At 39.6% G+C, this 13612-nt stretch overlaps 1 protein-coding gene across 1 annotated transcript in view; it reads right to left on the bottom strand.

The window, feature by feature from the left end:
* Positions 1-1102: 1102 nt before the first annotated feature.
* Positions 1103-13612, bottom strand: part of LOC307073763 (seizure protein 6 homolog) — a gene marked incomplete at both ends in the record, with an annotated part of 57976 nt that continues 45466 nt past the window's right edge. The window contains 12 exons of the mRNA XM_079733723.1: positions 1103-1117; positions 1573-1666; positions 1945-2050; positions 2777-2803; positions 3172-3366; positions 3824-4015; positions 5403-5597; positions 6122-6318; positions 10110-10248; positions 10620-10814; positions 11704-11870; positions 12328-12496. Of these exons, the coding sequence (XP_079589849.1) occupies positions 1103-1117; positions 1573-1666; positions 1945-2050; positions 2777-2803; positions 3172-3366; positions 3824-4015; positions 5403-5597; positions 6122-6318; positions 10110-10248; positions 10620-10814; positions 11704-11870; positions 12328-12496 (1691 nt within the window). The remainder of the gene's footprint in view (positions 1118-1572; positions 1667-1944; positions 2051-2776; positions 2804-3171; positions 3367-3823; positions 4016-5402; positions 5598-6121; positions 6319-10109; positions 10249-10619; positions 10815-11703; positions 11871-12327; positions 12497-13612) is intronic.

The raw sequence follows: 13612 nt of genomic DNA, 5'->3' as shown, positions 1-13612 counted from the left end.
CATTCCAGCTTATGACATGAAATACATACTTTGTTTTAATGCATTTACCAAAACAGGTAGTTATCGAAGGAAAATTGGATCACAAATCATATGTAATGGTTTGTGTTTGCAGAAATCAGTATCTTAAGTATTTCGTATTTATAACTGAGAAATCATAACATATAGAACTGCATTGTTTTTAAGAGCCTTTTATTTAAGGCACATTCCGATTTTTTGGAGGATAGGTTTGACAAAAATAAAACAATCTTGCCGTTGAGTGCTATGAAATGCAAATCCTTAAAGTAATCATTGTTTTCGCTTTTTCTTTGTAGTCTAATATATTCTCCATAACTCCATAAATACCTGACCATTTCCTTTAAGAGTGTTAGGCAGAACAAATATAATTTACAACATACATGTCACAAAAATGCACTTTAAGCTCAGCAGCAAATGGTTTCTGAGATGCAGCGCTGTGAACGTCTTCAGGATTTGAGCGCCAGGTAAAAACTGTACAAACGGCTGCCAAACCATTGCAATCGCTGGTGCTTAGAAAAATAATACAATAATCTAGTGGCACAGAAGTTCCAGGGGCATTATGGAGTGTGGTGGAGAAGTGGCCTTTCATTTGCAATCAGACAATAAAGTGCAGGCCACAGTAACCCCAGGGGATCACATGGAGGGTTGGGCAAAGACTGTTCAGATGGCCCGCATGCTTTCTGTCTGTTGCTGGCGCTCACACACACGTCCTTCAGATTGAAACGTCATACGCTCCACTCTCCTGCAAAGAGGACCATATCCACAATACATGATGCATTAGTATTCCTTTGCTTTACTAAATGTAAACCAGTTTATATTTAGCATTTGTCAATCCAGTTTAAATTTATGATATGTCAATCCAGTTTACATTTATGATTTGTCAATCTCTTCATAGATTGGTATTATACATAAAGAGCCTCATATAACAAATATTTTCATTTAATATTGTTAGAGTTACTTGTATATTAATGCCTACTAGAAGCCATTTTCAGAATTGTAAATTGAAGTGGCAGGTCCCCTTAGTGGTGTCATAGGTGTGTGTATAAGGTATGTATTATGAAATGTAATGAAAAAAGAATGTAAATGATCATACCTCAACATTCTTCGACAATGAACACATGGAAGAAACATTAGAGAATAAATTTGCATTAGTTGAAATGTTGCACTAGGAAACATATAGTTATTAACCAGGGTTTGTTGTCTGCAACACTTTCATCGTTTTCTTAATGGTTATCAAAGTTGATTCGATTTAAGAACCGGGAACCTCACAAACCAAACATATTCTTCTGGATCAGTTCCCATCTTGTTCCGTTGCTTTGTGTTTTCTGTTTTCACACTCTTAGACCCCCAAGTTGTTATTTCGCCTTTGCCATTCAACAGTGCCATTCCTATTGCTCTATTGAATGCACTTGCAAGTACACATACACATGAATGCATGGACACACACACACACACACACACACACACACACACACACACACACACACACACACACACACATACACACGCGCACACACACAAAAACAGACACACACACACACACACTTACACTCTTACCATTGTCTCGTACACAGAGCTATCAAAGGCTGACTCCCCCAGTATTTGGCTATATGGCAGAGTTGAGGACACTGGTAGAGACTTCCCCTGGCTTCTAAAAGAAAATAAGAATTTGCCATAAATAAAAGCTTTACTTACTACTTAACTTGTTGTAAAATAACCATGCCCATTCCATGCTCCATCATGTAAAGAAATATACTTTCATTGTAATGGCACATTAACCATTTTACCATTTTTACCATTTTGAACACGTTCATTTACTTAATAACTATTTCCAAAGATAAGCATTTTGGCCGTGGCATAATTTGTGTTAGAAACCTCTAAGTAAGCAAGTAATACATGAGGAGAGTGCTCTTCATTGGGTGCACCCACTTTGAGAAGTAGAGGTAGATTCCGGCGATGAGTAGCAGAAAGAGGACAGTGACAGGAATGAAAACAGCAAACACTACATTCACTCCTTGTAGTCGTAACTTAGCCACTGATGGAAGAAGCAAAGAGGAAACAGCTATGGTCAATTGAAAGATAGGCCTTCTTTGTTCTCTTCTTTGGAATTTTATTGCTCACAACAGCTAATTTGAGACGTTTTAATGACGTAAATACACATTTCTTTAAAGGGGACCTATTATACCCCCAGGTGTGAGTGTGATTAGTTACTAAAAGTGAACTGTAGGAAACGTTGCAAATCTGTTACATCTAGGTGGACACGCCAACTTGTGATGTAAGAAATGCAGATTTTCAAAACGCCTTTTAATGGCTAATCACACTCACACCTGGTGGTATAATATGTCGCCTGTAAAAGTTGGTCCTTTAAGATAAGAAATTTTGAAAACAAATTTGTTAAATACCCGATATTACTGGGAGGGAAATTTATTAGAATGCATTAGAATTTGTTTGCGACTGCCAACACACACATTATTATTTGCCGTTCACGTCGTCTCAAACCATTTCGCAACCCTTATTCTCATATTCTCTAGCTAAATGGTGCTTGTTTAATATTTCAAAAAAGGTCAAATGTATTATTCTAATTGAGATGCACACTATATAATGTATGTGAGTTTACAATATATAATGCATATTTATAGATCGTTCCATGTTTATGATTGATGTTTTCCTGCTACAGGGGAGGCAATACTTTTTTCTAGCAACACTTACATTTTTGTGGTTAATCCCATTAACTGAGGGACACGTATGTTTTGCCACTTACCATCGAATCTCTGATCGGTTGTTTGCGCTGAAAAAGTAAGTGAAAAATGTACATGTGAAACATAGCATATGATACATACTTTCCTGTTATATTCTAATCTATTCATACAATACATGTGTATGGCTGATTATCTGTAACAGAATAATAAATTAATTAGTAAGACTAAATCAAATTAAAATATTTTCACCTTTGGCTGATTGACAAATGATATACCCATTCAACAACATATTTTGTTGTTAATATAACATAGTCATACCAAAATGTAATAAGCTAGAAGAAAACTCATAGAAAAATCATACATCACAAAAGCATTATCATTATCACAATTCCATGTTTCATGTCAGGGATGAAGTGAAATATATTAAAGAGGATTTGTTGTTATTGCAGTTTCTCACATTTGCAGACAGGTGGCAGGCCACTCCACTGGGATGGGTGCCCAGGGACACAGCGGAGAGCAGGCTCCCCCAGCAACATATGACCCACCAGGCAGGAGTACTGGAGGCTTTCTCCAGCCTTAAATAGGCCTTTATCGGAACTGGGCACTCCATAGATTGGTGTACCTGGGTGACTGCATGGCTCATAGGCCTCAGCTTATAGGGAAGATATATAGTGTATATCATTAGTTGTTGTCCAAGATAATCTACAATCATCTAAGTAACATCATCAGGAATATTCATATTATTTATTGTGCCATAGTTAAATTCATTTTTCAACTGCATGACGCAATTGAGCTGGAAGTGACTTTCAACATCAGGGTACACAAAGCATCATAAATCCGTACACTGTACATTATTGTAAGAAACGGTCATCAGAGACACCACTGCCAACCGCAATGAATCCCTTGCATCTTCTGTGTCTCATTTATCCCATCATTAAGACCCTTGATCTAACAAACAAGTTACATCCCCTGGCACTGATTTGACCAGAAACAATAACGTCATGCCGTGTGTTTCCCCACAGTGGCTCCGTAATCTTTGTGTTTTATTATTCATCTTTAATGATCAAATGGCATCAACCTTATCGACTGTGTTGAAGACGTGTACATACGCAGGCATCTTGGTAGCTGCTGGTTCCACTTGGGGCCAGACGAGCCGTGGTTGTAGCAGGTGACCAGGCTGTTGCCGGACAGTGTGAAGCCCTTGCTGCAGATGTACTGAATGGTGGAGCCGACGTTCAGATGAGGACCTGTCAGGACTCGCCGGCTGTGTGCCACCAGGCCTGGATCTGTGCAGGACACCACTGACAAGAGAGAAGGAATGAGCAGATGCAGAAAGGACAGAATAAAGCAACTCTATATATTTCTGTATTCTATACTTCCAAAAGAAAATGAGAAATCTGAAAATGTTTTAAAGTGATAGGATGCCATTATTGCAGCACAGGGCTGCACAATTATGATGAACAGATTATCAAATCAATTTGCCAAATTGGCAACCACCTCAAATTGCTTTGTGTTCTGTAGTGAATCCTCAGACCTTGCATGCACACAGAAGATTCTAGCGCACTTAATGTCTATGCCTGTGATTCTTTAGAGGGCTTATTGCTGGGTTTGTTATTCCATTTTCATGTCACAGCTGTATATGTATTAATTTTGTCACAATATTTTTCATAGAATTTCTTGGAACGCAACCTTTCACGATCAGCTAATTGCAGAGGCCAAGATCGATAATATACAATTGATGTGCATCCCTAAGCACAGGTATCCAAAACCTCTTTATCTTAAACAACAGCTTAGTGTGAATGGTTTGTCTGCCTAAGCCAAGTAACATTTGCCCTCACAGGTATTAGATAAAGAGCTTATGTTTGTCTCTCTCAACAGCAAATCCCAAAACCAATTCTAGGCCCAGTAGGGGGGAGGCCAGCATGGCAGCAAGGAAGTCAGCCATGTTGGACCCAGTAATGTCTGTGTTTTAAACCAGTGCTACTTGTCAGTTGCTCTGAGGACAAATGATGTCAGTTGCTTGTGTATGAACTGTAAAGGATATGTTTCGCATTCAACACCTGCTGTACATCCACTAGCTGCATTTGCATTTCTGCATGTACATTTTAGATATGTGAGAGTGGGGGTCTCAAGAATATCTTATCAAAATGTAATTCAATAATTCTGTAATCAGCATATTTAACTGTTTTGTCTGTCTATGGAGGGAGAGGCTGTCTAAGCTCAGTGCCATATTTTGACTTATGAAGCCTCGCTAACCTGGTGCCAAGCCAGGCTAGAGGCCAGCCAATCCCTATAAATCCCCCCACTTAAACCTAAAGGGAGATATCATTGCTGTTGAGAAGATTGATCCTCAGACTAAGCGTGGCGTATTCTGAAAATGGTGCACCTCTCGCCAGTGAAACTCTAAAGCCAAAAGCACAGACAGCAAAATAATGTAGCGTCCAAAATAGACTTGATGCAGCCTGCTACTTTCGCACTCTGTGTGCTTTGCTTCGTTAACACAATATGATGCTAATCCGTTGATGAACTGATACGCTCTGTCTGCCATGGGCAGCGTGGGGCAAATACGAAGAATTGTACAAGTAAATCATGGTGCAAGGGCGGACTGAATTACCATCATAATATCTCATTCATAAATCATTAGCGTTTATTGTGTATTAAAACATTGTTTTGGGTTTGAATCATTACCTCTCTCACAGCCGGGAAGGTCCCCACTCCAGGTGAGGTCCCACTGGCACATGAGGAGTTCTGAGCCAACCACCTGGTAGCCTGGGTAACACTGGTAGGTGACCACCGTGCCATGTACCAGCTCAGGGTGGGACGAGCTCTTCCAGCCATTGGAGATCTCAGGTAGCTCGGGGCAGGTGTCATTACGGGGGACCTCTGTGGATCACACGTGGGGGAACGTTGAAGGTGGATGAAGAAGAACAACATGAAAACCGCTTGATTCGTTGAGTCCAAATAAAGTCTGTGCGGCCAGTTTACTTCCACAAAGTAATATGGCACCAATATGGCCTTTAACTTTTTAATGGGGTTTTATTCATATTTTATTTGTTTATAAAAAATCCTTGACCATTCCTGCTCTCACTCATTGTAACGTGCAGCCAATTTGTTGTACTTGCTCTTACCACTATTCAATTAATGCTTTTCCCATCTTTTGCTGCTTGTTAAACCATTATATTCATGTCACAAACGGCAAGATCAGCCAAGCAGCTTGTTTAGAAGCTTACCTGAGACACTTGCTTGCAGAAATGCTTGAATCTACAATAGTGATTAAGAAATAATTCAACAATCATGGTGTTGTTTGAAAGGGTTTTTCGAGTCTCCATAACTTGTTTTCGGTCTTTTTGTGTGACTCTCACTTCAATCCTTCCCAATCCTCTCTGGGGTCTGCTCCCTGCCCTCACCAAAGAAATGGACCACGAAGCCGTTGCCGTAGCCGTAGATGTTGGTGGCGGGGTCCGACTGGAACTGGATAGTGACGTCTGCCGTGGATGTGTAGAGCTTATAGCGGGGCCGCGAGCCCCCGTACTGACCCAAGACCTTTGCCGTCAAGTCGTCTCCATCGTAGAAGGTCACCATGTCATTTTGCCCTATGTTAAGCCTGGAGAGCGTTCCACACAAGGGACATGTTCAATTGCAATAGCAATCTATACCGTTGACACTGTTAAACATGTTAATGAAGTCTGTCAGTATTTCTGTTATGAATTGCACGCATTTCTGTTAAATTACACTATTAAGTTACTACTTACCCTCAACTAAAATAGTGGACAATATGCTATCAGATCTCAAATACACCATACCTTATAGACGCAAAAATAATAATAGGTAAATAGGTTAATCTCTGCTCAAAGAGCAGACATGATAAACGCAGGGAAAGCAGACAAGAGATCCTGACATGAGCTGCTCATACTCACTACATCAACATCCAACAGCACTGCTTACATGCCTAGGAGGCACACATGGGGCCCTATTTTAACGGTCTGAAACGCAAGTGAGAAGCGCCAAGCGCAAGTAGCTTTGTGGGCAGTTCTATAGCGATGTTGCTATTTTACCGGCGCAAAAATGACTCTTGCGCCCGGCGCAAATCTAAAAAGGGTTGGTCTGAAGTAGCCTAATTACCCGTAGGTTTGGTTTGGGCGTAACGTGCAATAAACCAATGAGAGTGCCAGCTCCCATCCCCTTTAAGAGCCATGAGCGCATTTGAATCTGACGAGTTGATATTTTGACAGCGCGTCTGCAGTCTCCGATGAGACAGATGCACATGAATTTCAAACTTCAAATGGCTCAGTTTATGGCCAAATAATATGGCCTAATTCACACATGGAATAAGGTCTTCTTCCACAACTTCAGAAATACTGAGTCCTCAAATAAATTTCGGCAAAAAAAACTTAACACACATATGATATGCGGTAAATGTGGTTCTATTTAATGATATACGCAATACATTATAAACATTGTTTCTTATCAGTATTGTATGCATTATCGTTATCAACTTGTGTTCCTAATATGCATGTGTCCCCCCGTTAATATACATTGCCATGGACTGTATTATGCGTTACGTGTTTAGTTTGCGTGTGTTTAAACAGATGGACGCAAACACGCGCGCCCGCATTCATTAATTCTTTCACACATACACACACGCGCGCCCGCATTCATTCATTCTTTTTAACACTCACTCGAGGTAAAGCAATGTTTTCTCACGATCAAATACTCATCAATCCTAATAGTTATGGGCATGTACACGATGTCTGTGTCAAGAAAATATGTGTTTGCTGTACGATGTTTGCAGATGCATTGATTTAAAAGTACAACTTATTACCGCTGTATCAGCTGTTCTTTTCCAAATAATTTACCAAGAATGTGTGGCTAGGTAGATGAGAGAAGCAAAGTGTATGCGCGAGGTGCACAAGCAACATTATGCATGAGCCCTTAAAATAGATCTGAAAAACGCGCCACTGACTTTAAACCAGGTATTTCCTGGTTTGTGGCGGAATTGTTTTCTGAAACTGCAAAATAGCACCAGGAAACGTTTGCGCCAGGACACGCCTCCTCCTTTCGCCGAACCGCCCCTTGGGGCGCAAGATCATTCCCTAATTTACGGACGCGTGGCGCAGGAGGGAAAAGAACGCTCTGCGCCAGTTGCAAACTAGCGACGACACATGCGCCAGTGAGAAAGTCAATTGCGCCGGATTTTTCTTTCTTTTGTAATATATTTGAATAAGTGCCAAGACTGTATTGCATTTTTAGATTATTTTTCCATTGTTATAACTTTATTTGGATAAATGTCTTGTATTTATTTTGTATTCTTCATAATTTTTTTTTCATTTCATTTCTGCTTCTGTCATACATTCTGCTTCTACAGCCTGTGAATAAAGTAGCATCTTATTCAAATATACTTATGACTGTATGCATTTACTGTATCTAAACTACATATATCAATATCCGACTTAGGGTTATGTAACTGCTTACACTGAAAAATGTAAGCCGTTCAATATAACGCCAGATGCCATGGTATCTGCCTTGCACTGTGTAGGGGTGCATCGTTATCTGGAAGAAAGCACATGCTCTTTGCTGTAACTAATTAATCACTAGCCGAACCTGATAACATTCATTAGGAACAAGAGATTGAGCTATTCATCAGATTGGGAGTACACTTGATAGAAAAGATAGGAGCTAGAATGAACAGACAACCCGATTTAAAAGCCTCAGTCATCTGAGCGTTGTTGCCTGCCAAGGTACAAAAGGGGGTTTTGAAGAAGGAGTTGACTATCATGTGATTCAATTGTGTTTAATCCCTGAGATGTTTTTGAAATGCTTTGTCTAGACAGACACATTCAGCGAGACACACAGTGGGAAAAACGCAATGCATTCTGATTTTAAGTGGATAGAACTTCTCACCTGCTGCGAAGCGAGACAGATTGAGAAATGTCAGCGTGTATCAAATTTGTTGTTATTAACCCAAACACGGACCTGCCGCTCTCTGGAGTGGATCGACTGTGAAAATCAATCAGAGCTCTAACTCCTGCTAACACCAGTTAGTTCAATTTGAGATCAATTTGCCCTTATTGTGAGACATTCTTTTTCGGATTGTTGTAATTCCTTCTCTTCCTTGCATTGGATTCATAATTACTCAACCAAAATTTCCTGACAAAAGTAGATTACAGAGCATACCTGCATAAAGCTCAGATCTCTTTACTAGAAGACAGATTTGGCTAGACAACGAATATAAAGGTGTCAATGAAAATGATGTCCATGAACATTCTAAAACATTTAGAGATTTCTTCTGCCAGAGCCACCAACGTCAGAGTAAGAAGAGAGGAGCGAGGTCTACTTTGTGAAATGGGCCCTCGACCTATGGAACACTTCAGTAGTCGTTCATCTGTCACAGCCCAATCCCTTTGTGGCCTATGTTCTACTTACGTGTCATTCACTCATAAGGTTAGCACTCTGACTTTATAACATGTGACGTTCACTTTGTCCATCAAGGTGAGTTGTTCACTGTGTCGAGCTAATGTGTCATAAGCAAACTCAACCTTATAGGGTGCTCATCTCTCAAGAGAGACAACAAGGGAATTTCAAAGGAATGGAATATAGATTCCTATATTCGATTATGAAAGGCCTAAACCGCGACGTGGTGTCCCATTATTTGAAAATAATGCATAATGCAAGCTACATACTTTTCCATTAACAATGCTGTGGTATAAATATGTGTAAGAAACAACTTCTTCCAGGAACATCTCACAAGCTGATTTGTAATTCTAAGGTAGGCTAGAGCATACTTTATATTGTTATTCAGAACTTCAGGACTTCAGGACTTTGATACGTGATATCCAATGTAACTGTCCGCACTACCACTCCAAAAAAAAGAGCTCAATAAATAGATTGATAGAAATAAATAGAAAGTATTGACTGACCTGGTTTCTTTCCTGATTTCTATTGCTACTCTCCACTCTGTCAAGGTCTTTTATTTTTTAGCTCCAAATTGTATTTTATGCTTTTATTGTTCCCATCCTAACTTGTAAGTAACTTTGGATAAAAGAGCCTTAATGTTATTGTATTAAACAAATAATTCCTGTCCTTGATTCTGATTGGCTCAAAGACGTTGAGAATACTATAAACAACAATTCATTGTTAGTATTAATGTTCCACCAATCTCAATTTATGCTAACCTGTGTTGCTTGGCAACCACTTTTTTCTGTTTTTAAGTACCATATGGTTTTGCAGCAGAATTATGATTTGTTTTCAATAAATGATGTTATGTTGCATGGATAAGCGGCCGCTACAATACCCATTTTGGTAACCATTTTTCAGAGTGCATAAAACCCCCCATGCTGTTCTTAAATCACAGTGAACCCCGGCCTGTGCGGTTTAATGCTTGAGTATACCACATACACATTGATGTCTAGCATGATCCTCTTGTCCTCTTCCACATGGATCCCCCAGATGCAGTCCTGGCCTTTGTCGTACGTCTCTGGCCAGTTGGGGGACAGCACCACTCCAGCAGATTCAGTGATCTCCCCACTGCACACAGCTGTGGACACACACACACACACACACACACACACACACACACACACACACACACACACACACACACACATGCACACACACACACACACACACACACACACACACACACACACACACACACACGCCCACACAGAAACACAACAAACACACACACAGTGCACATATACACACACACACACAGGAAACACACACACACACCAGCGCAAACAAACAGATGCATGCAGATTAATACAAACATGGACAATTAATTTTATCATTTAGAAAGATTTACTAAACAGATATATTAACTTAACTAAAATGTATTTAAACCTTGGCCATTGGCTCAACCACGTTACAACACAATAGCCCCTTGGTGGACACACACAAACTAACCTCTGCAGGCCGGCTCTGTTTCGTTCCACTGGGGGTTGTTTTGGCCCATGCACTCGATGGTGGTGGAGCCCTGTTCCAGGGTGTAGCCTGGGTCACAGGAGAACTCCACCACGGCCCCGACTGCCCAGGTGGTGTCACTGCTGCTCAGGTTGCCGTACTTGACAAAAGGCTCATAGCAGTGTCCTTGTGAAAAGGCTGCAAAGAGAGAAGTTGTCGATTTGCTAAATGCTCTTTTGTTTTTATTGTCTTTCATGAGGAATTCCGAGTGCACACATCAAAACCTTTTCTGTCCTCACTTTTGAGGTCCACTTATTCGAGATAAATAGATCAAAGATAAAGCAAAGGCACTGGGTATCATTCCAATGTTCAACATTCATATATTTCTACTTTAGTATCTATCTGTAAACAAATGTGTTCGTTCTTTTTGAATGCTAGATTATTGTGAATATTCAATCATTATGACCCTGTCATATCCATTGTGAAATCCTTGCTTGGGATGTCCTTTCTATCAACTAATCTATTCAGAGGGACCATCAGAAAACGAACTACTACTACTTAATTAAATTGAAATTTACTACACCATGGGCTTTTTAAATTTACTAATGTTTTACCAGCATGTAATGCATCTAACTCCTGGAATGAAAATGGTAGAGATGTATCTTCAGGGCTGATACACAATAAGCCCTCCAAACCAAATACTCTGGATTGCTATCAGTGACTAATTGTTCTTACCAAGTCTCGATCTCAAATGGTTTTGACTTTTATGATTGAGACAGGTCATAAAAAAAGTTCTTATAGAGCACCTTCTTACCTGTGGCCGATTTGACTTTTCATCACAGAACTTTCCATCACACTTTTCATACATACATTCATACACACAAACAGCGGTGTGAACCACGCAAGGGAACAAACAGATTGTCAGGAGCAGTCATGGTTAGGTGTGTTGCTCAGGGACACATTAACACTTAGGTAGGAGTAGCAGGGGATAGAACCAGCAGCCTTCTGGTTGCCAGATGATCATTGCAATGGTATAGACATGACTTCTGCTGTGACATCCAGAGGTCCTATGTTTATCTTATATTACCTTGGTACCGGATGGCCATTCCAGTGGATGTGCCTGCGGCGTCTGTGGTCAGCTCAATGAAGAGATGCCTAGAGGTGCTGACAAGGCCTTCGTTGGGAAGGTACTCTACTTCATAAGAGTCATACAGCGCTGATGCATCCATATTTTTACCATTCCTGATAAGCAACCTGGAAGTGAAACAACAATGTCAAAGGTTTAAAAAACATATATTACTGATATTATACTGTAGGTTTTTACAGTTTACACACAAAACATCTGCCAGGATACAGCATTGTTGTTATTTTTTAATTAAATGATTTTTTATATGAACAATAACGCTAACATTTCTTAAGTGATATTGTTCAAATTGATACATGGCATGCAATTCGATCCATTCTATAAAGGCAAATATGGGACAGCCAAGTCTTCAAATTGAATGTTGAAAACTTGATGAAGAGTGTGTTACATCAGCATACGAGTTGTTTTGCTGATTTTCAGATTTTTCTGCATCAAATATCTTATATTTTATGAACTTCAAATGAACCAGTGAGTCTTTTCAGTGTGAACCTCTGAGGCTTTCTTGTGCATTACATAATGCCTTCAAAGAAACCTAAATATTGCCTTAGAGACACAACTGGCCATTACCGATCATCATCCTCTGCCAAAGCAACCTTCTCAAAGTGGATGTGGAGCCGATGTCCTTCAGCTGCTTCAAGCAACCAACGGCAGGTCAGGTTGTGGCTGTAGTTGTCAGGGAAACCAGGGGACACAATACGGCCAACGGTCACATTCCGGAACATACCACCACAGACAGCTGAAAGAAAGAAAGAAAGAAAGAAAGAAAGAAAGAAAGAAAGAAAGAAAGAAAGAAAGAAAGAAAGAAAGAAATGATTGAATCAAAGAAAGAATGAAAGATAGAAAGGAAGAAAGAAAGACAGATAAAATAATGAAAGAAAGAAAGAAAGAAAGAAAGAAAGAAAGAAAGAAAGAAAGAAAGAAAGAACGTAAGAACAATGAAAAATTACTTCGGAGAAACACAGAGAAGGGGAAATACAAAGAATGTTGGAAGAAAGGAAGGAAGCAAATGATACGAGAAAATTGTTTTGTATAGCGATGAACAACACGTGCAATATACTGTTAGGTTCAAATCTAATATTTTTTAGAAATTGTTACAATTTATATTATCTTTGAAATCATGATGATCATCTTTGAATACATTATAACATGATGGTCTTCTAGGAGAATAGGAAAATTGTATATATTAAGCAGAGCAGGATTCCACGTGTCATTACTATAACTTTTGAAATGTATTCAAATTTGTTTTGTTATTTTCCTGGTTAATTTTTTCCATACATTTCAATGCTGTTTAGGACAACTAACATGGCCACCAATGTTATTTTTACCTATCTTTTTTTTGTTGCATGGATAATAAGTAACCTGGAAAATTGTCGAATCTTGGAAGAATTTCTTGTTCTATTTTTAAGTGAGGGGTTCTCAAATGTATTTGTTTTAGTTGTCCTTTGTGGCTCCAACACGATTCATGTGGTAACTCTGTTTTATCAACTGCGACAATAAACAACAAATAAACAGACCCACGTGAGGGTGAAAACATGTCTAGCTATAAATAAATTGTTGTTCTGTTTTAAATTCTTTGTTTTCTTTCATTTAGATTGTCTTTTTGCAGGTTCGATATACGTTCCTATACATCATTTTACAAGTGGCCGGAATTTCTGCACATTCCTTTAAATATTCTTGTCCTGTGGGTCTGCTTGCCAATACTGCCTCTTTAACAATTGTCTGCACCCTCAACTGACCTCTAGAGCAGTGGCTCTCTGCGCATAATCTATTAGACTGCCAGCGCATAGCTACCATTTCATTCATGTGGTCACGACCGAAAGCCTGTGACCACAGGGCAGAGTAGAACAAAGAA

The sequence above is a fragment of the Pollachius pollachius genome (assembly GCF_949987615.1).
Source record: "Pollachius pollachius genome assembly, chromosome: 3".
NCBI lineage: Eukaryota > Metazoa > Chordata > Actinopteri > Gadiformes > Gadidae > Pollachius > Pollachius pollachius.
The sequence above is the reverse complement of the archived record's forward strand: the minus strand, read 5'-3'. Positions and strand labels throughout refer to the sequence as shown.